General features: G+C 36.0%; 2 protein-coding genes across 7 annotated transcripts in view; one reads left to right on the forward strand and one right to left on the reverse strand.

The window, feature by feature from the left end:
- LOC103042446 (C3a anaphylatoxin chemotactic receptor) lies at positions 1-10,077 on the forward strand. The gene is made up of 2 exons (XM_007238242.4): positions 1-122; positions 4,207-10,077. Exon 2 carries the CDS (start codon positions 4,214-4,216, stop codon positions 5,288-5,290), a length of 1,077 nt encoding a protein of 358 aa, XP_007238304.3. The 5' UTR covers positions 1-122; positions 4,207-4,213; the 3' UTR covers positions 5,291-10,077.
- Positions 8,302-26,004, reverse strand: part of LOC103042756 (centromere protein Q) — a 20,715-nt gene continuing 3,012 nt past the window's right edge. For 3 of the 6 annotated variants that reach the window (XM_007238245.4, XM_007238246.4, XM_022663085.2), the window contains exons 2-9: positions 25,496-25,587; positions 24,919-24,970; positions 23,159-23,267; positions 22,981-23,049; positions 21,346-21,475; positions 20,134-20,253; positions 12,471-12,548; positions 8,302-8,769 (exon numbers count right to left, since the gene is read on the reverse strand). In XM_007238245.4, coding sequence (XP_007238307.3) covers positions 8,605-8,769; positions 12,471-12,548; positions 20,134-20,253; positions 21,346-21,475; positions 22,981-23,049; positions 23,159-23,267; positions 24,919-24,970; positions 25,496-25,567 — 795 coding nt within the window. In that variant the 5' untranslated portion in view covers positions 25,568-25,587 and the 3' untranslated portion in view covers positions 8,302-8,604. Of the gene's footprint in view, positions 8,770-12,470; positions 12,549-20,133; positions 20,254-21,345; positions 21,476-22,980; positions 23,050-23,158; positions 23,268-24,918; positions 24,971-25,477; positions 25,588-26,004 lie in introns of all 6 variants that reach the window. The other 3 variants (XM_007238243.4, XM_049469631.1, XM_015602716.3) reach the window with 1 other exon arrangement.

Consider the following 26,004-nt stretch of genomic DNA (forward strand, 5'->3'; position numbering starts at 1 on the left):
CCACTCAGCTCAAACCCCGGCCGCCGCTCAAGCTCTCGCACACAGGGTTTAGAGACTGTCCTCCCACCTCCGGCACACGTCAATGTCAGCAAGCAGGTAGACCTCCACGGGTCCTCCAACAGGTAAGCCTTCAGCAGACTGCAGTTGGCATTCCCAGGAATATCACTCTGATAAATCTGTCTCTGTTAATAAACTGTTTAACATCAGCAGCTTGTAGAATGGTGGGAATTAAGAGAAGGAATCAAGCTTGGCTGGCAAAGGTGTGTTCTGGTGTTAGGCATGTGGGTGTAGGCAGGTTCACAATGGTAGGTAGGGCCGTTCCGCTGGTAACTGCACTGCAGGTTCAGCTTAAGGTGATAGTAGAAGGCTATAGAAGGACACGTCTACAGGACACACTCCAAGATAATTTTCTGCCCAGTTGACAGACCCTGAGAGGGGGTGCATCACTAGGTAGGTAGGTCTGGCTTGTTGGTAATTGCAGACGCAGCCTGAGGCAATAAGGTAGGGGCATGCATTCCTTCGATCTGACACTTTTGCTTTAGGACAGGAGTTCCCTAACTTTTGCTGCACACAGCCCTCGTAACCCACTGCAAAACTTTAAATGGAAACCAGGAATATTTTACTTTTACCTGCAAAATACAGCACAACCATCAATGTCATATTTTTTTGTTTCTGTGCATCTAAAGCCTAGTGCTATGTACTTGTTTCTCTGCTACTTGCTACAGTGGTTGCTTCACTTGTAGATGGTTCACTCAGAATTTTACTAATAACATAAATAACTGTCAAATCTTAAATTACATTTGTTGTACTTGCTATATATTGAAAGAATTTTACTTAGCAAAAAATAAGAAAATAAGAAAGGTCTACTGCCCCCTCACAGATTGAAAACCACTGCTTTGGGAGATCTTTCTAAACTTTTCTCCACTTTTGGGTAGTGTACTTTATGGCGAGAGATACTGCACATACTGCTAGACATGTATAAAAGATTTTAAGGAGAGCCAGCATTCTGTTTTTTTTTTTGCCTCATTTTCTCCTAGTGGGCCAACTGTCCCACAAACTCAGCTGCTACTCAGCTGTATATCCCTCAACACTAGTGATGCTACCACAAAAGGAATGTAAAGACTAGCACACGTCTCCTCCGACACATGTGAAGTCAGACTCCGCCTCTCTTCAAACTGATGCAGAATTATTGGGTAGAATCACAGTGCGCTCGGAGGAAAGCGCAGCGACTCGGTTCTGATACATCAGCTCACAGATGTCTTGTCCTGATCAACATCACCCTAGGAGTGATGAGGGAAAAGAGCGCCATCTGCTGTACCCACACAGAGAGAGAGCAAGGCCAATTATGCTCTCTCAGGACTCCGGCAGCTGATGGCAAGCAGCATGACCGGGATTCGAACCAGTGATCTCCTGATCATAGTTGTCGTGTTTGGGGTACAAATGCAATGAGGGTGCCTAAACCTTATCTAAGTAAACCAAAGGGGCCGTGTCATAGCATGCCTTAAGTGGAGACCATCCTCAGCTCAGTGGAGCTGACAAAGTTGCTCCTTTATGGAGCAACAAGCTATTTTTACGACCCGGTGGGAAAACAGGTTTACACGTACACATGGAACCAAGATCAATAACAAACTGACATGAACCAGTGTCCTACACTGCATAGTGACAGCGCTTCAGACTGCTAGACCACTCGGCGCCCCGTGCAACTCTTATTTTGATAAATGCATTACTGAAGTCACCCGGTAAAAACGTTCTTTAATGTTTCTTTATTTACGGGTAGGGTACCTCATGGTGAGAGACCATTTACTACAAAATAAGTCTTTATGATCCACTCCAAGACAGACTTTGAGGGGGGGGGGGGGGTGTATCAGTAGTTAGGTAGGTCCGTTGCGTTGGTAACTGCACTGCAGCCGCAGCCTGAGGCGATAAGGTAGGGCATGCATTCCTTTCACTTGACACATCTACCTTAGGAAATGTGTTACTAAACGCACCTGGTCAAATAATTCTTTAAAACAGAAGCAGGAAAGCAGGAAACAATTATGGATATTTCATATATTTATATATATATATTTACGTACATGACATGTGTATTTAAGACCTTCTTCTTTTGATGCTCTCCTGCACATCTTTAGAAGCATGGCTTATCAGGACACTAATGCCTTTGTCTTATCTATATAACAGGCTTTACTTAAGGGTACTAAAGGGTCCAAAAGGTCTAGGTGGAGTATATGTATTTTATTCATCAACACAAACAAACAGACTGTGCTGCTGGACGGCCTTGTTGTGTTGAGTACTTTCAGGGTGAACATATTCATTTTATTCAGATTCTTCTTTTTATACCAATCAAGATCCACTGATCATGTAGGAGCACTTTGTAGTTGTATAATAATTACAGGTTGTAGTTCTGTATCTGTTTCTCTGTATCCTTTAAAATTATCCTCATTTCACCCTGTTCTTTAATAACCAGAACCCCACAGGAAAGAAAACCATTTGGGTGGTGGGTGATTATTTTTAGCACTGCAGTTATTAGCACTGATTAGCATGGTGGTGGTGTATGAGGTGTTAGTGTGTGTTGTGCTGGTGGTACAGTGAGTGGATGAGATACTGCAGCAGTGCTGCTGGAGTTTTTAAACACTGTGTTTAATCATCACGCAATGTCATCCACTCTATCACACACTCCTACCTACAGCTGAAACACCCTGTAGATAAAGTAAAGTGAAGTCTCAGTCCAGCAGTGACACTAAGCCATTTAAAAACTCCAGCAGCACTGCTGCATCTGATCCACTCCCTGTACCAGCTCAACACACACTAACACCTAATACACCACCACCATGCTAATCACTGCTAATCACTGCAGTGCTAAGAATAATCACCCACCACCCAAATAATAATAATAATAATAGCTGCCCTGTGGTTTTCTCTGCTGTGGGTTCTGAGTATTAAAGAACAAAGTGAAAATAAGTAGATAATAATAAAGTATACAGAGAAACAGATACAGAACTACAGTTTATACTTATTATACAGCTACAGATTGTTCTATATGATCAGATGAATATGTGTGTTAAACAAGAAGGTGGTTATAATGTTATGCTTGATCTAATACTATAATCCTGAGGTCCACATCCTCCTTCTGCTTTTACAGCTGTGGTTACAATTTCGATATCAAAAACCTAACCACAGTCTTCCTAAATATGCTGATTCCGCACTGCCGCATTTTAATGCAACACCACTGCCTTCCTGCTGCTCAGCTTATCATGCACAGGATCTAACAAACTAGTAAAAAACAGATCTATGCTAAGCCGTATATGTCAGAGAGGAGTATGTAGTTATACAGACAATTTCATGATACTCAATATGTAGCAACAGTTTGATTCACATAGAAAAGCATGTTGAAACATTTCCGTCTGCCACAAAAATTACGATAAATATAGACTTATTGTACAATATGGACATGACCTTAATCTTTTATTGCTGACCTCAATATCATCCATCCCTTTAACTTCCCTTAAAGTCAGGCAATAATCAGATTTTAGATTACTTACTCTGATCTAAAAAATGGTGATTTGAATAGAAATATAACAGAAGTAATCCGATAACACTCAAAATACTCATATATTGTCCATTATTTTAAGGTAATGAGGTTTTGACTTTTTATTTTTATCTATTCATAAAAAAAATAAGCCAGTGTTTTGACTTTCGTTTGATTTTATTAGTTTTATTTATTAATTATATTCCAATTTCACTGTTGAACAAAATATTATAACTAAAAGAAAAAAAAATATATGGGACAAAATGTATGAAGAGTTTATTTGCAGAAACAGATAAACTCTATCCTTTAGGATCTGGCTTGGTAGGTGGATGAGCTGGCATAAGTGCCATCTTTATTTATTTATCTGAGATTTTTGCACGGCTGTTGGTTAATTCTTGGGGATAAGGTTTGAAAACGATGAACATTTCTATTTTCATGTGGCTATAATTATTCTGTGTATCTAAAAAGCAGATAAGGCTTTATATTATTTTTTATTGGATTAAGTGTTGCTTATTAATCTTATTTATTTTGCTGTTATTATTATTGCTATTCTCTTTTGTGTTTGTTATTTAAAAGGGTTTGGTACTGTTATTTATGTTGACTTCATGTTTATATTGACAAAAATCTGATGAAATATAAAAGATACTAATCCATCTCTGTGTTCCCTCCAATATCCCCAGCGCTCCAATGGCTGGTGAGCAGTCGAGTTCCAACAGTTCCTCCTACTACCCGAACGAGGCGGCGCGGGTGAGCCAGATGGTGGTGACGGTGGTGGTTTTCTTGGTGGGCGTGACACTGAACGGCCTGGTGGTTTGGGTGCTAGGTCTGCGCAGAGTGCGACGTGGTGGAGTTACAGGAGGTGAAACTCAGGGTGCTGGAAGCTTTAGAGTGTACGTAGTGAACCTGGCGCTGGCGGATCTGGTGCTCCTGTTGCGTACGCCACTGATGTTGGGTTACCTGGCTCACCAATTCAGCTGGCCCTTTGGCACATCCGTGTGCCAGCTGGTCATGTTCCTGCGCTGCCTGGGACTGTATGCAGGAGCATTTTTGCTGAGTGCCGTAGCGCTGGAACGCTGCCTGTGCTTGCTTCGGCCTGTCTGGGCCCGACTCAGGCGCCCACGCTGGGTCGTTCCCCTCGTCTGCGCTGTGCTGTGGATTGTAGCCGCTGCCTTGTCCATTCCCTACATCACAGTGGCCGGAATTATAGTCTGGGAGAACCGGGCGCAGTGCATGGAGAATGTGGCAGGAAATGGTACCACTGCCCTGATTGTGCTAGAAACTGCAGTAGGTTTCCTGCTTCCATTGGTGGTTTTCGTATCCTGCAACCTTGCGGTAATCTTTTTCGCCAAAAGAGCTGACCAAGGGCAGCTGACACCCACCTCGCCCGTCTCCTCTCCCACCTCCCCTACTGGATCTGTGTACACCTCGCAGAGGCTGGGCCGCCTGTACCGGATTCTTTTCCTCACTATGCTCTTGTTCCTCACCTGTTGGGTACCTTACTTCATCTTTCGCTTTCTGAAGGCACTGGCTATCAGTAAGGGTTGGAATGAACTTAAACAGAGGGCCCTAACAGGTGGATACGCATCACTGTTCCTGGTGTACATAAAAAGTGCTGTCAACCCAATACTATATGCATTCGCTGCACGTGGACTGCGTCGTACCGTCCGCGACTCATTATTCTCAACAATCGAGCGGATCTTCAACGAGGACATGTCAGAGTCCCTGCGAAGGAAGTCCTTACGGAGAAGAGACTCGCAGTTCTGATAAACTGCTGACCACAGACAGTTCTGAAATGTTACGGAAAGTGAAACTTGTTCTCAACAGCAAGTCTTTCCAAGGAAATCTTAGTTCATGGAGTACATAATATAGGGTTCTAAAGGTCACCATCCCTGCTCCTGAAGAACTGCTCTCCTGCAGGGTACACCTCTATCCCAAATCTGAGAACGCCAAGTCCAGTCTTGAAAGTTCCTTATTTCACAGACAATTGTCAGTGATATTATAACAAAGTGGAAGCGACTGGGAACAAAAGCAACTCATCAACCCTGTAAACATAAAATGATAGTTATGGACACCGTGGCAGCTTAATTTTGATTCTTTTTGTACAAGAATCGTATCTAAAATCCAGAGTTAGGTTAGTGCGGGGTTCCAAGAAGAGCACCGAAGTTTAGATACTGATGCAAACCTTGATACGACAGCAACCTTGTGCTGTCCAGAGAGGCAAATCCTATATGATCACTCACAAATAATAGTGCAGACCCGAAACAAATACAAATCCGATTCGACCGACCCAGAAGCTGAATCCTGGAGGGTGAAGCTGAAGTCTGCTAGAAGGTTGCTCTCCAGGTGCAGGACTGGTGCTTCCTGATACAGAAAGTTAACAGGTATAAACCACAAGTGTTAACTATGGACCATTTCACCTCATATGCATCACCATCCTTCTTTAAAACTCATAGCCTTTCTCAGAAGAGGAAGCTATTTGATTTCATCACTGGAGAGCAATGCTGCAAGACCATTGCTCAAACGAAATGTAAAGGACATCCAGTAAATGTTTTTGGGGAAAAGAATAAATATGTGGACATGTTTGTGTAAATAGCTTAATAGCATTTCAATTTATTTCTTTTTTTTTTTTTTACATCGAACAAGCAAAACATTATGACCACTTCTTTGTATCTACACTATTTATCCATCTCGTCAGCTCCGCTAATCATGTAGGAGCACTTGTAGTTGTGGTTGTATAATAATTACAGACTGTAGTTCTGTTTCTGTTTCTCTGTATACTTTATTAGCCTTCTTTCACCCTTTTCTTCAATACTCAGGACCCACAGGAGAGAAAACCACCACAGAGCAGCTGTTATTATTATTATTATTTGGGTGGTGGGTCATTATTCTCAGCACTGCAGTTATTAGCACTGATTAGCATGGTGGTGGTGTATGAGGTGTTAGTGTGTGTTGTGCTGGTGGTACAGTGAGTGGATCCGATACAGCAGTGCTGCTGGAGATTTTAAACTCGTTTCTCTCTGCTGCGCTGAGAATAGTCCACCAGCAACAGCATCCTGTGGGCGGCATCCTGTGGGCACTGATAAAGAACTAGAAGATTAACCACAAACACCTGTGCAGCAACAGATTCAAATCTTCTGTCTCTGACTTTACTTTATCTACAGGGTGTTTCAGCTGTAGGTAGGAGTGTGTAATAGAGTGGAGGACAATGAGAGATTAAACACAGTGTTTAAAAACTCCAGCAGCACTGCTGCAGTATCTGATCCACTCACTGTACCACCAGCACAACACACACTAACACCTCATACACCACCACCATGCTAGTGTTATCACAGAACTGCGAAGGACTCCTGTATACAAAGATACAAAATGGTAAAAGAGTGTAAAAGCAGGGATATGGTCATAATGTTGTGCTTGATCTGGGTATATTACAATGATTTGATTTATTATTTGATGTTTAATTCCCATGCAGAGCTAAAAACAGCTAAAAGAGAGAGCTAATACAGCTGACACACAGCAAGTTTGAGTTATTTTCATTTCCTGTAACAGTGGTTTAGTAGTCGCGTCTTCTCACACTGTCAGCATGTGTGTTATCTTGTTGAGTGAGTGTTTAAGTCTGATAAAACATACAGTGTGTGTGTGTGTGTGTGTGTTTGTGTGTGAACTCTCTTGGCTTTGGTGCTGTTCTAGCATTTTCCGTTTTATAGACAATAATGTTCGGCCGCTGGAAGATGTTACTACTTCAACATTGCAACCTTTTAATTAGAGATGCTCAGAAATCAACATGTTTGGTCCGAACTGAACAAAAAGAAACATTTGATTGAAGGCTGAATTCCAAAATAATTTTTCACAGGTTTTCTATAATTTTGCCACCTTTTTGCACCACTAAACAAAATAAACAGCGTTAATGTATTTTTCATGTCTCATTTTTCAAATAAAACAAAATGTATTTGTTGAATACAGCAGCACATAACCCAACAGATAAACCAACAGCATACTAAGCAGTGCTATTCTAATCATAAATGTACTATGGTAGTGCCATTATAATTATACATTTACCTCAGCTGTGCTATTTTAATAATAAATGTAATCATAAGTTTATCTCAGCAGTGCTATTCTAACAATATATTTAATTCAGCAGTGCAACTCTGATCACAAATTTCATTCAGCAGTGCTATTCTAATAATAAATGTACTTCAGCAGTGCTATTCTCATCATATAATTACTTCAGCAGTGCTATTGTATTTATGTCAGCAGTCCAAATAATGAATTTACTTCAGTAGAGCTATTATAATAAATTTACATTAGTATAGCAATTCTGCTCATAGATTTACCTTTATAATAAATTACTCATACGGTATATAAGATTTAGTCTTTCTCTTTCATTATAATTTTGATTGCCAATACTAATCAGAATTAGTATTATTAGTATTCTAGACTCAAGATGATGGACTAAGGCGCACATTGCAAAGCAGATGCATTCTGCTGGTAAAAAAAAAGAACTTCTCAGGGAAACAAAATGTGCGATAAATACGGGAACCCTGCAAGTGTGATCTTAAACTACCACTCTAACCAAAGTGTTAAATGTACATATAGCAAGTTCTGCCTCATTAGTCAGTGAGAAAACACAAAGCTGACAAGGCACAATTCTTGTGAAAGCAATTCAATTAGTATGATGGTTATTGAATATGCTGAAATTGTATTAATTTATTGGAAACATAAGAGATGAGACATTTAAAGTGTGAGTCTGCATCAACCCAGATTATGGCACAACAATGTACAACAGGTAAAAAGTTTTATTTGAAAAACAAACAAAAAAAATACAAAAGTGGTCGAAAAAGCAGAAGCATAATACAGTTTGTTACAAACACACAAAGAAAAGGGTGAAAACTGCTAATCATAAAGACATGTTCTACTTTTGACAGCCTGTATTTGAATTCTCTATGTAAAAACATGTATTTTGAAATAAATACTCTCTATTTTGTTTAAAATCTGTCATTCATTGCATCATTAATCTTAGTATGCAGTATGGTGATGGAATTATAAGCAAAACGTAATTTGACTCCACTAAAGAAAAGTAATTACACAGCACTGCCCAAAGCCTCTGTAGTCTTAGAATGAGTCAACAGCCCATCGGCCTGCTTGTGTGCCAACTCCAGAAAAGCGTTCGTGTTCCTCATTACTCTACAGTTCTGAAGAGTCTTCATGACGGCTTCGGGATTGGGCACCATGTTCATCATCTGCTCCTAATGGCACAGTTATATGTTAGTTAACAGTTTTTTAACTAACAATTATATTACTGTCATTTTGACCATGTAAACAGACTTATACATCACGCAAAAATGTAAAAAAAAAAAAAAAAAAAAAGAAAACAACTAACAAACAAACAACAACAAAAAAACCTTTAGGTTTAAGTTTTGCAATTAGTCAAAACAGTTATTTATATTAAACAATGACTAAATTATCTAAATTCACAATGCAGCATTTTCTCTAATGTAATGTTTTTTTTTTGCAATGGTAGCAGGTAAAGGTATGATTAGAATAGCACTGCTAAAGTTAATGTATGACTAGAATAGCACTGCTGAGATAAATGTTTGATTAGAATAGCACTGCTGAGGTAAATGTTTGATTAGAATAGCACTACTGAGATAAAGGTTTGATTAGAATAGCCCTGCTGAGGTAAATGTATGATTAGAATAGCACTGCTGACGTAAATGTATGATTAGAATAGCACTGCTGAGGTTAAGGTTTGATTAGAATAGCACTGCTGAGGTTAATCTTTTATTAGAATAGCACAGCTAAGGTAAATGTTTATTAGAATAGCACTGCTGAGATAAATGTTTGATTAAAATAGCACTGCTGAGGTAAACGTATTATTAGAATAGAACTGCCAAAGTAAAATTTGTGATTGAATATCACTGCTGATATAAATGTACAATATAAACAGCCCTGCTGAAGTAAGATAATGGTTAGAATTGCCTTCTAAAGGTAAAGTATTTTGTTGTGTCTGTTGAGCCAATAAATATTTCTTAATTGTAGCTTAAATAAATAAATGCAGTAATCAAGCTTAAAGTGATTGAAGTGTTTCCAGCTCTAACTAAAGGAAAAATCTTGCATTAAAGGTTTAGAAATACGTTTTATAGTTTTATAAATAAATTCCTTCAAAATTATTACACAATTAATATGACAAGATGTGTGTCCTGTTTTTGTCCTGATGTACATTTAACTTACATTTACGACTGAACTTGCACTGCTGAGGTACATTTTTGAGTAAAATTGCACTGCTGATGTAAATTTGTAACTAAAATTGCACTGCTGATGTAACTGTATGTCTAAAATTGTGCTGCTGAGGTAAATTTGTGACAGAAATTGCACTGTTGAAGTAAATTAATAATTAGAATAGTAGATCAAAGGTAAAGATGTGTCCTGTTTTCTCATTAACTGATGACAAATTAAGAAGATAAATGGTCAAACTTGTTTAGATAATTCAAACAAACAGAAATGTAGACTGGTGAGTTGTTTTTGCACTCATGAATAAATTAATTTGATAAACAGAGATGAGTCACACGTGTTTGAATTAATTTACTGACATGAAGAAATCTTCCGCTTGCTGATTCAACAACACTGCGTTTTGCAGACATTTTTAAAATGAGGAACTAAACCATTCTTCTTTGAAAGAGTTGCATACAAATTATTCACGCATACATGTGAAAGTACAACTAACAGTGGCACGCTGCCAGTGTTCGGTGGAGTCGTGTGCTGTATGAATTGCCTGTTTAGTGAAGATTTTCTAGCTCTGATCTTACAGAGCATGAAACTATAAATAAAATATCAGTGTGCCTCATTAAAAGTAGGGCCTGGCTCTGTGTGTGTGTTTTGTTATGGTGGTAAAACATTTTGTTTCTTTTTTTATCTTCAGTGTACGAGAACTTTAAAAACAGGAAACCTCTTTTTTTTTTTTTTTTTTTGCCAGCGGTCAATGTAACTCGCTTTCATGGTCAAGTTTGTCGAGCAGGTTTTGCCCAACTGCTGCTGTTTCACAACTTAAAACAATATTTCCTCTCCTCGCTGTCTGTTTGGAGGCATGAGTACATCCTTGCAACCACAAGCCCCAGCATGTTCAGCAATAATTCATGATAATAAACGAAACATTTAACATGAAAACATTTCCTGCACTGCATGGTAGGCATAGTTTTATTTTTTTGTTTTATTTCTGGAATTATTTATTTAGCAATTACCTTTAATCCTACAGCTTTCACAACAAAGCTAATATATGGACATGATCAAGTCAATATTACATTAATATTACATTATAAATATTTACTAGAGAGAAGGTCCCATTAAGACCCTTTAGACCTATTTTGTTTATTTGACATTTGTCTCAAAGCTAGAGAGTGTTGTTGCTTTACAATTGCAAAATGAAATTTGTGCACTAATAACCTATTTGAGAAGTTTCAGTCAGGTTTACATTGTAATCACAGTACTGAGACTGATCTTAATGATCGGTCTCCTTAATGCTCTACTGCTCTCATCCCGACTCTGGTTGTGGTTCTGTGTTATTCCTTCTTGGCCTCGCAGCAGCATTTAGATCTTAATTTTTATTTTGCATTAAAGCACATTATAGATAATACAATTACAATTACACTTCTTCTTTTTTCCAGTATTTTGCATCATTTACACCGATTTCAAAAACAAAGAAAGAAAATCTAAGAAAGTTACAACAACAACAAAAAGAAAAATCCACTCCCTAATGATTCTTAGCTACATACATAATCAGCATGTAAAAAATAACTGTATAAATACAAGATGGAGGATAAATTATAACAATAAGTAACACATATAATAATGTTTCTTACTGTATATATAGATCCACAGCAGGGCCCCATTGCTCAGTGAAGTCTTGGTGTAAATGTTATTTTTTTTTATTTGTTCCATCTGGTAAACCTGGCATATTATATAAATGTTTTGCAGTTGTTTGCATTAATATTCAGCATTTTAGAACTGTGGTAGGTTTTTACTTTATGTTATTATGTTATTTTCAGTTCACTTTTCATTATTTTGTTTCTTTGTTATTATAGAAAATCAGACTCTTGGTATGTTAATGTTGTTTACAATATATATATATATATATATATATATATATATATATTTTTTTTTTTTTCCTTTTCAGTTTGAACCTCTTATACTTTATAAAAGTTTAACTTTTATTTTGGTCCAATAGTATATTCATAAAATGAATAAAATATGTTTCTGGAAAAATACCCTAAAAAAAAATTATGATATTACTTTAGGGGCATATTGCTCATCTGTCTTCTTGACAATTAAATCATTTAACTTCTAAAATGGGCTTAAATCTATTTTCCAAAATACAAACAACTGTAAATAAACTATGTTTTTATTTTCAGATTTTAAAGGTTAGTTTACTGATTCAGTGGCAGACTGAACGAAGCGAAACCAATGGAGGCGTTATATGGGGTTTTGAGGGATGCCGCTACTTTTTTTTGGTTTAGCGTAAGCATTACTGCAGGCATGGGAAAATGTAAATTTAATGAGAACTAGATGGGTAACCCAAGTTTCACCCTGGTCCTGACTTTCAGTGTACAAACTGTTCCATTTCTGTTAAAGTTTGTTTTTAAATACAGGTTTATCAGAAAATACAGGAATCACAAATTGTTTTGCTATTGCTTGCTATTGTGAAAGTGGTCTTAATTTTGTTTAATTTTGTCTGAGTGAATTAGACTTAGTCTTAAAAATATATTACATTTAATTTACCATAAAGCTGCAGAAACCCAGTGTTTATATGGACCAATTCAGAGGCCATCAGTTATAATTCTTATCAGAAAGTGTTTAACCACAGTTCCATTATCACACTAGGCTGGATTCCAGTCTTACAGAACAAGAACTGATGACCCCAGACAGATAATCATGTTATGAACTGCATGTGTACCTGTAATGTGGGCTCATCATCTCGATACGCAGATACAGCAGGAAGGTTCAGGACAGCTTGTTCAGACATCTGAGTTAACTACCAGAAACAGACCAACAAGAAACAAACAGGAAATTAAGGAAAATTAGCTAAATTATCACCATATTGTGATGCTATCATTGCTATCATTGCTAAGCCCAATTTCAATCAATCAATCAACCTTTTTTTCCACTCAGGAATACAACGAGGGTGATCCTCATTTACAATGTTGCAGAGCAGTGTAAAAGGGATTAAAAAACATTTATTAAGAAATTACAAATGATTATAAATCATTATATAAAATAGTCAAAAAAATAATAAAAGAAAAGCTAATTTTAAATCATCCTTTAATATATATGAATAAAACCTATATGTAAAAAGAAAAAATAGAAAATTCTTAAAGACCATAAAAACCAATTGACTTTAAAAAGTAAATAATATATAAAATATAAAATAAAGAAAAATATCATAGAAAAAGTAAAGTAAAATGATAAAAATGATAAGAAATGATAAAATGAATAATAATGAAATAAGAACATAAGAATCAAAATAAAAAAACATTAGTATTAAAAAAATAAAATAAGATAAACTAAAAACTAAAAAAAAAAAAAAAAAAAGTCATTTAAAACAATCACAGGTTTTCTGATGGTGAGGTCTAAAGGTTTAAAATGATTCAGTGATCCAAGCGAGCTGAGCCTCAACATTTCCTGTTGAGGAAACTTCTTTTTATACTATTTTATTCCTCTGCGTCAGAAGTATAAATTGGGCTTTACATCCCACAAACAGTCTATTTTAACACCTTCTCTCTGTGTGTTTAAAATAGCAACAGTGCATGTATATATCTAAGCTGATGGGTGTGGTGGTCTGGAAATGAGGAGTGTTCAGGTAAATTTCTGGTGTTATGTAATGCTATCTAGGCTGATTAAATACTACACGGTTGACAGCTCGCCTAAAGATAGCTAAAAAGGGCCCAATGTGTTTTATTAGCATTATTATAAAGATTATTATAAAAAAGGTCTTCTGGTCCAAACCAGAGCCTAAAACCAAGTCTAACATGTTTGTTACACTGTGAACATTTAGTCCAGTTAGTGTAGTTTTCACACTTTTAAAGAACTTTGCTACATCCTTTCATCTTCACCTACATGAGCAGAGTCTCTGTTTATTACACACGGATTTCTTTGTAGAAAATTGTCAATTCTTGCTTTTCTAGGCGTTGTGCCATTATCTGCTTCCTTGCCAGAATCTGACTTCCTTCGAGTGCAGATGAGTCACGCAGCAGAATGACTAACAGATTCCGCTCTGATTCCTCTTATTTCTGTTTATAAATATGGCTTATTCTACAGTTACAGATCCAGTGTATTCTGTTTTACCCATACTTTACCTATACCCATACTACGGATTTCAGCACAACAATGCTTCTTTTTCTTCTTCTATTGTTTAATAGGGGCCTCTCTCAACTTTCTGTAATTGGTTCAAGGTCAAGTTCAATCCATCTAAAAACGTGCTTACGCTAGTTTAGTTTATCTGGGTCGAGGTTTATGCAATCTTTCACACCTGCTCTTTTGGGTTCACCCAAACTGAAATGTCCAAAAATCCAAACCAAGGAAGGTAAGTGTAAAATCATATTTCGCTAAGACACAATTTATGCAAACGCAATTATATTAACATTACACAAACTTACATACAGCATGTATATAATTATAATACTGAACTGGAATTATTAAGTGGAGTAGAGAGAAAACAGGCAGCTTCTTCAAGTTTCCTGTAGAAGATTTCAAAGTTCTCAAATTGTCAGAGTGTAAATAAGTTATTTTACTGCAGAAAAAAGGGTTTTGTGTCACCTAGACCTGTAAGCATTTCAAGGGGTTAAACAATGGTTAAAAAAGTATCAGACTTAATAATTGCCTACAGAAAATATTTATGAAAATGTATTTAGCTTTGTGAAAATACTTATTTTATACTTATTTTTTTGTTAAAAATGTTTAACTTATTAATATTCAGTAGCTTTATGTACCGGTATGTTGAAACTCTCAATGTACAGTTCAAAGAAGTGCTGATGCAAGTGAAAGTGGGAGTTTCTAGGCTGAACAAAAAAAATCAAACAAAATAATCAGAGACAGTGGAAACTTTAGGAGTGGCTAAATCAACAGTTCGGCTCATTAGATCAGAAGGAAAGGTACAGTCGAGCTCAGCAAAACCAAACACGCTAAAAACCACAAGAGACAAGTAGAGACGATTAAACTCCGAATTCTTTTTTTATTTCTGAAGAACGACCTACTTAATACTTTAAAAGAGGTGGGCCTATCACGGCCAACATCTACAACCCAATGACACTTTTAAGTATTTAAATCTGAGGGTTTCATTTAAGATGAAAAGCACTGATATAATCCAGAGCAGAAAGACCAGATCAGCCTGTTCATCCTGTTACACACTACAGGAATCTGAAAATCACCACTAATATAAAATGAGAGCACGTCTAACACTTAACACTAGCTCTCTGCTTTAACTTTCCTTGTTACGGTATTTATGAAATGACACTGAAGCCAACAGGAAACCCATTGATTTCTGCTTTAGTATTTCAGGACTGGGCAACACGACCACATCCTCTCATCACATCACACCTTTACAAAAACAACCACCATGTGTCCATCTGAGTTTATTATATAAAGTAGTACTACACACTCATTTATATACAGACTTTACAGTGAGTGCATATCAACTTTTTCATATTTACATTTTACATTACATTTACAGCATTTAGCTGACGTTCTTATCCAGAGCGATTTACAAGGTTATTTCTAGGCCTGCCACAATAATTGCAATATCGATTTATCATATAATAAATTAACATGACCTCAATCATTTTTGATAATCATAATATCGTCTATTGTGTTTATTTGTATGTTTGTTCACACATATAACAGTGAACAGTATTTAAGCCAGTCATGCTTCAAAAATTGTGACTCCATAACATACACACAGTGTGGACTAAAGTAGGTGAAGAAATAAGTATATAATTGCCAAACTAATTATAATAAATCATTATTTAATATTTTACTGTCTTTTCTACTGCTCTAATTCATTTCATGCTGCTATAGCACATTTGCACTCTGGACTTGTTGTTGCAACCTGTCTACTCTTTCTATTTATTTCATTTGGGGTATTTATCTTTAACTATTTTGTATATTCTATTTTTATTGTATTCCTTTATTGTACTTTTATCTATATATCTATTTAATAACAGCTCCTGGGTGTAAACTGGATCGTGAGATCACAATTTCGTTCCACCTCATGTACCACATAAGATGCGAATGACAATAAAATCTCCTTGAATCCTTGAAAAGGTGTATAGTTACCTTTTTATGCTGTTCTTTTATCATTATGTTAGTGGCATTTAATAGTCTTAAAATTACAAAAATATTGTGTATCGCAATCATTTCTGGGGCAATATATCGTCCACAAAAAATTCTTATCGTGACAGGCCTAGTTATTTCCATTACAGAGGCGGACCAATGTAGTGTTAGGAGTCTAGCCTAAGGACTCTTATTGGTGTAGCAAAGCATTCAGTCACCCAGACCTGAAATTGAACCCTAGTCTCCCACATGGTAGCTCACAAGCAGGCAGTAGTGTTATCCACTGCACCACACCAACCACAATAGTAACTTAAATGACTGTCTGAATAATTAGCCATTTTGTTTCACTGCAAAAAGAATGCTTTATTCAGAATAAAACAAATGTATTTATAGATTTAGTGTACTATATAACTATGTAATATATTTATTTATCATTATTATTTACAGCAGCTTCTTTATGTACAGCTCTGGAAAAAAAATAAGACACCACTGCAGTTTCTGAATCAGTTTCTCTGGTTTGGCTATTTATAGGTTTCTGTTTGAGTAAAATAAACATTGTTGTTTTATTCTATAAACTACAGACAACATTTCTCCCAAATTCCAAATAAAAATTTTGTCATTTAGAGCATTTATTTGCCAAAAATGAGAAATTGATGAAACAAAAAAAGATCCAGAGATTTCAGACCTCAGTTTTCTTGCATCTCAACATGTTCTCCTCCACCGAGTCTTACACACTGCTTTTGGATAACTTTATAATGCTTTACTCCTGGTGCAAAAATGCAAGCAGTTCAGTTTGGTTTAATGGTTATGATCATCCCTCTTCCTATTGATTATATTCCAGAGGTTTTCAGTTTGGTAAAATCAAAGAAACTCATCTTTAAGTGGTCTCTCATTTTTTTCCTTTCCTTATTCATTTCATGAATATTCCGTTTGTACTGCCTATAATGATACAGTTACAGTTATACGCATCAACATTAAAAACAAACAGTCCACCTAATACAGCTAAACTACCAATAGATCACTGTTCACCGCATCCCTATCCTCTCATATACATCACTAACACCTAGACCACCAGCCACAATCAGTATCTCTTCTGTAGTACTCACACAGTACTGCCACTGGCCTTGCTCAGCTTAACTATTATACTGTTAGCATCATTACAGCACCACTAGCATCACTACTACAGCATTAGCATCGAACCAACCCTGGCTGCAAGCGTCGCCCTGCATTTTTACTTAGGCATTAGCATCACTTTTACTGTGTAGGCCTTGCCCAGCACTACTTCCATTAGCATTGCTTCCACATTAGTGATTGACCGATATATATCGGCTGGCCGAATAATCAAGGCGATTATTTCCTTTCCTTTTTTTTTGAAAATTAGCATCAAGCGATATTTAATTAATGCCTTCGGGCACCACTCTGGGCAGCAATAAGTTCTATTTAGTGATTGAGATATTGGAATTAAAGTAGCCAGTTCAGAGTACTAAGCTATTTTAACTTATAATAACTGTAATCGGCTTTACATGTCAGCCATCATCCACTTGTGCTCTCTAATTATCGGCATTCGCTAAAAAAAAAATCACTATTCTGCACCATAAGCATTGCTACAATGCCATTAGCATCTCTACCATACCAGCTACCTGCCTCACCTGGCATTGCTACTGTAGTATTAGCATTTCTACTCAGCCATTAGCATCCCTACAACACCATTACCTACCACACCAGCTAGTGGCCTCACTGAGCATCACTACCCTGGTGTTAGTCCCAAACCCTGTTCATCAGGGCACTTCACATCTAAACGCTAGTATATATATTATCTACATCTAAAGATTCTGAGAGAAAGGCTTCAGTCATTTATCAGGCCGGGTCACATGACATGAACCACAAAATATAACAGAAGTCCTGTTTTGTACTACAGTCCAGTACCATTATTGTTTAAATGCCACTAAAATGCCATGCTTGCAAGCCTTTTTTATATAAAATAAAATAAATTAAATTAAATAAAAGCAGTAATACATAATATAAACTGTTTAAATTATATTAGTATTTATTTAGCATCATATTTAATATCCTTGTACTTATTATCAACATATAAAAGGTCAAAATGTCCCCTGAACTGTATGAGGCTTGTTAAGATCAGTCACCACAGTGACTCTTTCTCTTTATATTATTTTTTTTTGTATTCCAGTGTTCCTCAGTAATACAGTACCTCCAGACATCACAGATTGTTACCTATGTTTATGGTCACATTACCATGTAACTAAGAGACATTAGGCACATGATTATATACTACGTTCTGGCCAGGTGTGAAACACCTTTAGGGCACCTTAAGGCATCAGTGCACTCATTCAAAAGAATGTTAGAGGGCATGCCTGAAACTGACTTCCCACAGCTCTCTCGCTTTACTGCTTCTGTTCAGACGGAAGTGCGTACATAGAGAGCTGTGTTTGTTCTGCCTACAAAGGAAAAGTACAAACTTGTTCTTTAGAACATGACATTCACTGCTGGAATGTTCTAAGCTTCAAAGAGCTTCAGAGAATGTATTCCACCTTATATTTTATTGAGAATAACTCAACAAAAAAAAAAAAATTGGGAAGCAAAATTATTTGGCTGAAAATAGCAAGAAATTTTTTTTTTCGATTTTTTTAAAGTAATTTATACCAAACGTATTGATTTGTTTATTTAAAGTCGAACTGTAGTGTTTCTTCTAATACTGAGATTTTGTAAGTAGCAGCAGCGGTGACAGAAGAGATATCTGATATTCCATTCCATTCAGCTTTAGCAAAATGTTTATTTAATTTAATTTTATTTCAGTTCACCCCTACACTTGGATACCCCAATATCAATGTTAAATACTGTATATGTATATCCTAAAGTAATTTAAGCTTTTCTAAGACTTTTTTAAAACATGCCTTCTCTGCACACATTTTTCCCAGGATAAAAAGTAGTTTAGTTTGTGTATTTACACGTGGACCTCTACCTCACACTTCCATGCTCTGCCTCACGCTACCTCACTCTACACTGTCCTACCAAGATATGCCTCACTCAGCCTCCCTCTACGTCACTCAGTCTTATTCTACCTCATTCAGACTCACTCTAACTCCGTCTATTTTGCTCTACCACACTCCAAATCTACTCCCCTCTACCTTCACCTCTTGCTGCCTCAATCTACTTCCCACTACCTACCTCCACCTTGCTCCACCTCCCTCTGCATTGCTATGCCTCATTCTCCCTCACACTCACTCTCTTTGCCTCACTCTATTTCCCTCTACCTCACTCTGACTGTCATGTGGGCACAGTCTGCAGTGTGAGGAGCTTTCTCTGTTGCTGAATGCAGATAAATATTGTTCACAGTGCTATCAAAGCTCTTTCAATGTGATGACAAAAATACCCTATCATAAATAGGTGAAGTATAAAAAGTACTTCACCATTTTCACGACAATACAATCCTCTAACATTAAGATGAGTAATAGGGATGGAAAGACAGGATACTTTAAATAAAGTTGATTCTAAAAAGTAAAGTGAAGACAACACATGGAACTAGGCCTGTCACAATAATTGCAATATCGATTTATCGTACAATAAATGAACATGACCTCAATATTTTTTGATAATCGTGATATCTATTGTGTTTATTTGTATGTTTGTTCACATATGTTACAGTGAACAGTATTTTAACCAGCCATGCTTCAAAAATTGTGACTCCATACACACAGTGTGGACTAAAGTAGGTGAAGAAATAAGTATATAATTCCCAAACTAATTATAATAAATGATTATTTAATATTTTGATATATTTAAAAGTGTATAGTTACCTTTTTATGATATTCTTTTATCATTATGTCAGTAGCATGTAATAGTCTTAAAATTACAAAAATATCTTGTATCGCAATCATATCTGGGACAATATATCATCCATAAAAAATTCTTATTGTGACAGGACTACATGGAACCTTACAGAAGTCCTGCATGATGACCCAACGGGTTATTGCAACATTACCCAAGGCCTGCCTTTGATTAATTGAAGGTCAGCTAATGGTACTGAAAGGCAGTCTGCATCAGTCCGAAAGATTCTGCTCTGTTTATCTCTAGATAATAGCATATCTTTATTCCTAAAAAAAAAAAAAGAATTTAATTTTGACCATTTTTAGCATAATTTTAATTTGTCAGCTATAGTTTTGTCCTTTACATTTCAAAATGTTATGTTTAATTTAACAATAAAATGGTCCAAATAAAACAAGCCAAACCCAGGCTACATGTGACTGTGAATTCCTCCTTTAGTGCATTCGTACCTCCTGTGCGTTTTCCTCTTCGTCCTCCAGTTTGTCCCTCATGATCCTGCACTTGTCTTCCAAACTGTCCCTCTGTCCTTGAAGCTGCTCAAGCTTGTTAAGCACTTCTCTACTGCTCTCCTAAAAACACAAGTATGTGTAAGCATTCGTTCACTATTAATATCCAGGTATATTCAGTACAGTACAAAATCAACGTTACACAGCGAGATCACACAGAAATAAAAAAAATTAAAATAGCCATTTATTTTTTCTGTAAAACTTCTAACATCCACATTTATAATATAAGCTCTGCAGTGGAGGGGAGAGTTGTTGTACCCAGGGCTAATACTAATTCCTTACAATGTACAGTTGTATATAAAGCAATTACTGCATGGAAAAGGACACCAACTTTTATGACTGAAACAAATTCTAAGAAACACAAGTCAAAAAGAATTTGGGAAGGGGTTTTATTTTTTTTGTAGATAATTGTTTCATATTTAGTTTTAATTTAGACATTCATTTATTTATTATTGCAAATTTTGTTGTTGTTTTATCCTTGTTTAAGCGCTGTAGTTATACTTGATGATGAAATTAATTTTTTTATATACAGGGTTCATACACTTTTTAACCAAAAAATTTTATGATTTTTCATGACTTTTCATGCCTTCACAGCAAATTTTCATGACCATACGATTTTTAAACCAACAGTTCAGACATGGACAATAAAACCAAAAATACACTAAAACTATAATCGAAATTGTTTATAGTAGGCCTAAAGTTAATCTGACACACAATCTTTAATAATAAAATGTGTATCAGGTCCTGAGAGCTCCATTGTTTAGGGCTAAATTACTGAATTAACTCTGAGCTTATGTATTTGTTCGCTTAAAGTAGTTTTTTTCCATCGATAAACGGAAACACAAAGATTTGTAGACCAAATTTACATGACTTTTTTAAAACTTAATGTGTTTTTTTTATTTGTCCAAAACTCTTCCAGGTTTTTCATGACTGTATGAACCTTGTGTATATATATATATATATATATATATATATATATATATATATATATACATAGACAGATAGATAGATTTTTTTTCTTTAGTATGACCCCAGAAACAATAGCACCCCAGCTAATAGGGATCCAGTAAATAAATTAATAAATAATAATTAAAGCCAATTAGTTACAAGACAGCACAATTTATGAATCATTTAGAACTTAGTACTCTGATTTACCTCGTATGCCTCGATTTTCTTTTTGCCATGCTTAACCTTCTGGCTCTCTGTATGGAACTGCCGTGACACCTGCATCATGTTTCCAGATTTCCGAGAAGGCACCGGGAGTTGGGCACATTTTGCCAGGAATCTAACAAAACAAATAATTCTGATCATTTTAATTATATTTTAACATGACCTAGAAATTATACTTGTTGACAAAAAAATAATAAACCCCAGTTAACTGCAAAACCGGACATGCAGTCATGTCTCAGGCAGATGTGTAAATGATTAGACACTGGGTCTCTCCATAAGAGGCAGTAAAAATATTTCCCCCTGCTGCAATATAAAAAGGCTCTCAACTCTTTACTCTACTTGAATAGTGTACGTCTTGGTGAGAGATCACACACTGCTAGACATGCCCTTACAAAACACTTAAAGACTCTTAGTGGACTGAGTGGAACAGGATGATTGTTTCAATTAATTGCCCACAATCTAGGCCATCTCTTAGCCAGCCAGCATCGACTTCAATTGCAGTGGTCATGTGAGTGAAAACACTGGATATGCTATGTACTCTAAATTGTTCAGGGTTCTTGCTCCATTTAAAAGTCAAGTTTGAGACCTTTTTAAGACCTCTATATATACTTAAGATCCAAAAATGTAGTCAAAATTTCAATAGTAGAAAATAATTTATTGTAATAAAAATCAAAACTCAACGTTTCCCATTTGTTATCAATTTAATTTTTTCAATTTTGTTCCACTGTGGTGCAGAACATACTAGCGAGCTCACCACTAATATTAGCTAGCTCTACGCTAACCCTAGTTCTCTCCCTGGTAACCTAGCTAACTCGCCACTAATATTATTATGTTAGTTATCTCGCCACTAATGTTAACTCTGCTAACCTTGGTTCTCTTCCCTGGTAACGTTAGCCTGCTCTCCGCTAATGTTAGCTAGTTCTATGCTAACATTAGTTATCTCCCCAGTAACGTTAGATAGCTTGCGGGTAATGTTAGCTGGCTCTCCCCTAACCTTAGTTCTCTCCCCGGTAACTCGTTGCTAATATTAGCATATGCTTTCCCATCGGCATTAAACGCACCATCTAAAATTGTAATAACTACGGCAAATTTACAGTAAATTTAAGACAATTTAAGACCTTAATTATCCAGATTTTAATTTAAGACATTTTTAGACTTATACTAGGATAATGCTCGCCCACACACAGCAAGGGTTTCCTAAGAATGTCTTCACCAGATCTTAACACTGCTTTGGCCAACCCAGGTGGCAGATTTATCACCAATCCTTTTTTTAAAAGAGCAGATGGGATGCCAACTTCAGCAACCTAGGAGTTTAGATCAGGATCTACAGGACCAGCTGCTGAAACATCTGTGGATAAATTTGCTGCAGGATCTATACAGAACCTCTACACCTCCATGCCTAATAGTATCTCACCTTGCATCCAGGATAGAGACTCCAACAGGGTCTAAATTAAAGCTTTCTTTCAGCTACAGTTTTCCCCAATAAACTTTACTATATCATCACTACATTCACAAAAATAAAGCCTCATTGTATTTTATTACTTGGTGAGTGTATATACAGCAAAAACAGCACATATTTGATTTATTTTACTATTCATCTGATTTTAAAATGTTTCTTACTGGTCTTTCAGTGAGTTGAGGTGTTGCTGCGCCTCCTCTTTGTCCTTCCTTCTCATTGTGAGAACAGATCTGTAAGAAACAGATAAAGACAATGCTTAAACTTTCAGATATAGACTTTTGAATAATCTCACACTTAATTTTAAATAAAAGTGACAATTATATTCAGCACACTGCTCACAATATTGATAAACCCAGCATGTTGTCGATGGCTGAAATGGAGGATTTGTCCAGTGGCTTCCAATTTTCCTGTCCTTTACGCTTCCTTTCCTTCCGGGTCTCTGCAGCCACTGTTACATGAGAAAAAGACTTAGGAGGTTTATGGAATTGCAGTTAAACTGGTTATAAGTTGTTGAGTGGACCCCCTGCTGGTAAAATATATTTGAGAGATTTACTAAAGGCTTAGCATGTAATATGTTTACATGTGGAGCAAGTGAGGAAAGGTCCTAATAAAAGAAATAATTGCAGTTGGTGTTTTATCATGTCTGTCAACTGGGGAACTTCAAAAGTGGCAACAGTAATCAAGGAAACTGTGCAACTTACTGGCTAGCAGCAGAACTGAGCATTTAGTACAAACATATTCTTTAACTTACCAGCAGGAAATAATAATGAGTAGATAATTAAAGATAAATAAACTATGTAAATTCAAAATAAACTGTTACTTAACTCTCCTTTTGTCCCACATTAGAGCAGCTGTGAGTGAGTGTAATGTATGTAATAAAGGTTAAAAAGGTCTAGAGCCCTGCATGATAATAAAATGACAAATGTATTTGTGCCATTGAGTGTGTCGTTCATATTCATTTCATAATCTGATAGGTGCATAAAGTTGGATAATCAGATAATGGGAAAACTCCAAGTTTAAATGAGTCAGACCATAATCAGAATTTTGATTTGTAATCAGCCAATAATCTCACAGAATAAGACGTGACACAAACTTCAACTTTTTTTAGACGCACTGAGTCACCATATCATATCATATCATATCATATCATATCATATCATATATCATCTAGAAGATAACAAATATTTAAATTCTTTAGTTTAAGCTTCACAAGTGACCAATAAAAGATTTTGATGGTTTCATGGTATATTTCTCAAATGTTTTACTGCACAAGAAAGACACAAGACAGACAGGTTTAATATCAATTTACAATATGCTGTCTTGTAAGCCAAGCAATTAAAGTATTAAAATGGCTGTTTATCAATCAGCATTCTCTTAGATCTTCAACTAACAAATAAAACATTCCAAAATGTCAGTGTTGATGAATATTATCCTTTAAGAGTTTTAGGGAGTTTTATCACGTTTCTGGGCTGGTCTGTGGGAGGACAGCAACTCCATCTGTCTTTTTTTTTTGAGTCAATAATTGCTAAAGCTTCATCTGTTTTAGTTTTTTAGTTGTTTTTTTACTCTGATTAAAAAGCTTATATGGTGAGAAGCAGCAGCAGGAGCTCCTCAGATAAAGTGCTGTTCTCATATCAGATGATGTTTCTCCAGGCAGAACAGTACGAGATGAGCGTTTGACTCCACAGAACTGAGCTTACTAAGTGCCCTCGCTCCAGTCCAGGCTGTGTTAGGTTGTTATGATAACTGGTTAGCATTAGCACTAGCTCTGCGGTGCTCCAAGGGGTATGGCGGTATATGAAAAGCGTATACAGGACGGGAAATTAAAACAGCTATACTGGCTGAACTACACTGCTGACGTATTTCCGCTAACACATGCACTGACTGAGACATCACAGAATACTCCAGTTAAGAGTGTACATGCACTTAGATTTCTGAGCTAATATTTAGGTCTCTTTATAGGATTTAAAGTAGTAAATATACTGTTAACACAACTATTTTAATAATCAGATAACTGCAGTAAAATGATTATTAATTAATTTTTTGAGTGCATGTAAAAGCAATCAATGTCCCTGGCTAGTTTCCCTTAATCCACCCACCTCCGCTCTTCCTCGACTTTTCCTGAACACGTCCATCATCAGGCAATGGTGTCTAAAACACAGATCAGATCAGTGATGATAAGAATCTAACCAGAATTACTAAAAAAATATCACAGGCATTAATTTCACTCATAGTAAACAACTAAAAAAAAAAGTTGTTGTAATTATCATATATCAATAACTTTTAAAATCAATCATATAACTGAAATCAACTGCCAGCACTCCTCTCAGATTAGAAATAAAGAAAACATTGAATGAGAAAATGTGTCCAAATTTTGACTGGTACTGTCATATTAATTTGTCATATTAAATCATGCAAAAACCTTGTGTCTCTGTTTTCCTATTTTCTTTCTTATTTTTTGAGGTTTTGTAAATGTGTCAGAATGAATGGAAATGTTCCTAACTGACTTAAAAATAAATGTTTTTACATCAATCTCCACTGAAAGGTTTTTGTTCTACTGTACAGCTGCCATTTTCGAGGTAATTTTTTTATGCAATGAACACAAACAGAACTAAAGATAATTTAGTAAAATCTAATTTAGAATTGATACAGGATTACCTGGTCCTGCTGCTGTACCTGTTTTCCTCCTCGACCTCCACCTTTAAGACCCTTTGTGGAGGGTCGAGCTGAACCTCTCGCAGGTTTCATTACGACTGTCAGAATAGGAGCTGAAACAAAAATAAATAATAAACAACTGTTAAACAAAATAACATATATTTATTTGCATTTTTTTTATTTCCTAATTTCTTTATTTTTATTTAATTATTAGGGATGTCCTGATGACACTGTTTTGCTCCCGAGTCCAAGTATTTTGATATTAATTATATGCCGAAGTCCCGGGCTGATGCAGTAAAAAAAGAAAAAACACAAGGTTTCCCTTAAGATTTTTATTATTCTAATTATTTTTAATTATTATGGAAAAAACATTATCAAAACCTGCATATTTTTAGCAAGTGCTAAATGGTCATATAAATGATTTCCATTTCCATATTAAATTTCTTTTCTTAAATACACTAACTAAAAAATGTCACACAACAACAATAATGTGATTAATCATAATTAAAATCATGATTCAGTTTTTTAAA

Source organism: Astyanax mexicanus, chromosome 21 (assembly GCF_023375975.1).
Source record: "Astyanax mexicanus isolate ESR-SI-001 chromosome 21, AstMex3_surface, whole genome shotgun sequence".
In the NCBI taxonomy this organism is placed as follows: domain Eukaryota; kingdom Metazoa; phylum Chordata; class Actinopteri; order Characiformes; family Acestrorhamphidae; genus Astyanax; species Astyanax mexicanus.

Excerpts from the sequence above, each read along its gene's own strand:
- LOC103042446 (XM_007238242.4), top strand. The coding sequence starts at position 4,214 with ATGGCTGGTGAGCAGTCGAGTTCCAACAGTTCCTCCTACTACCCGAAC.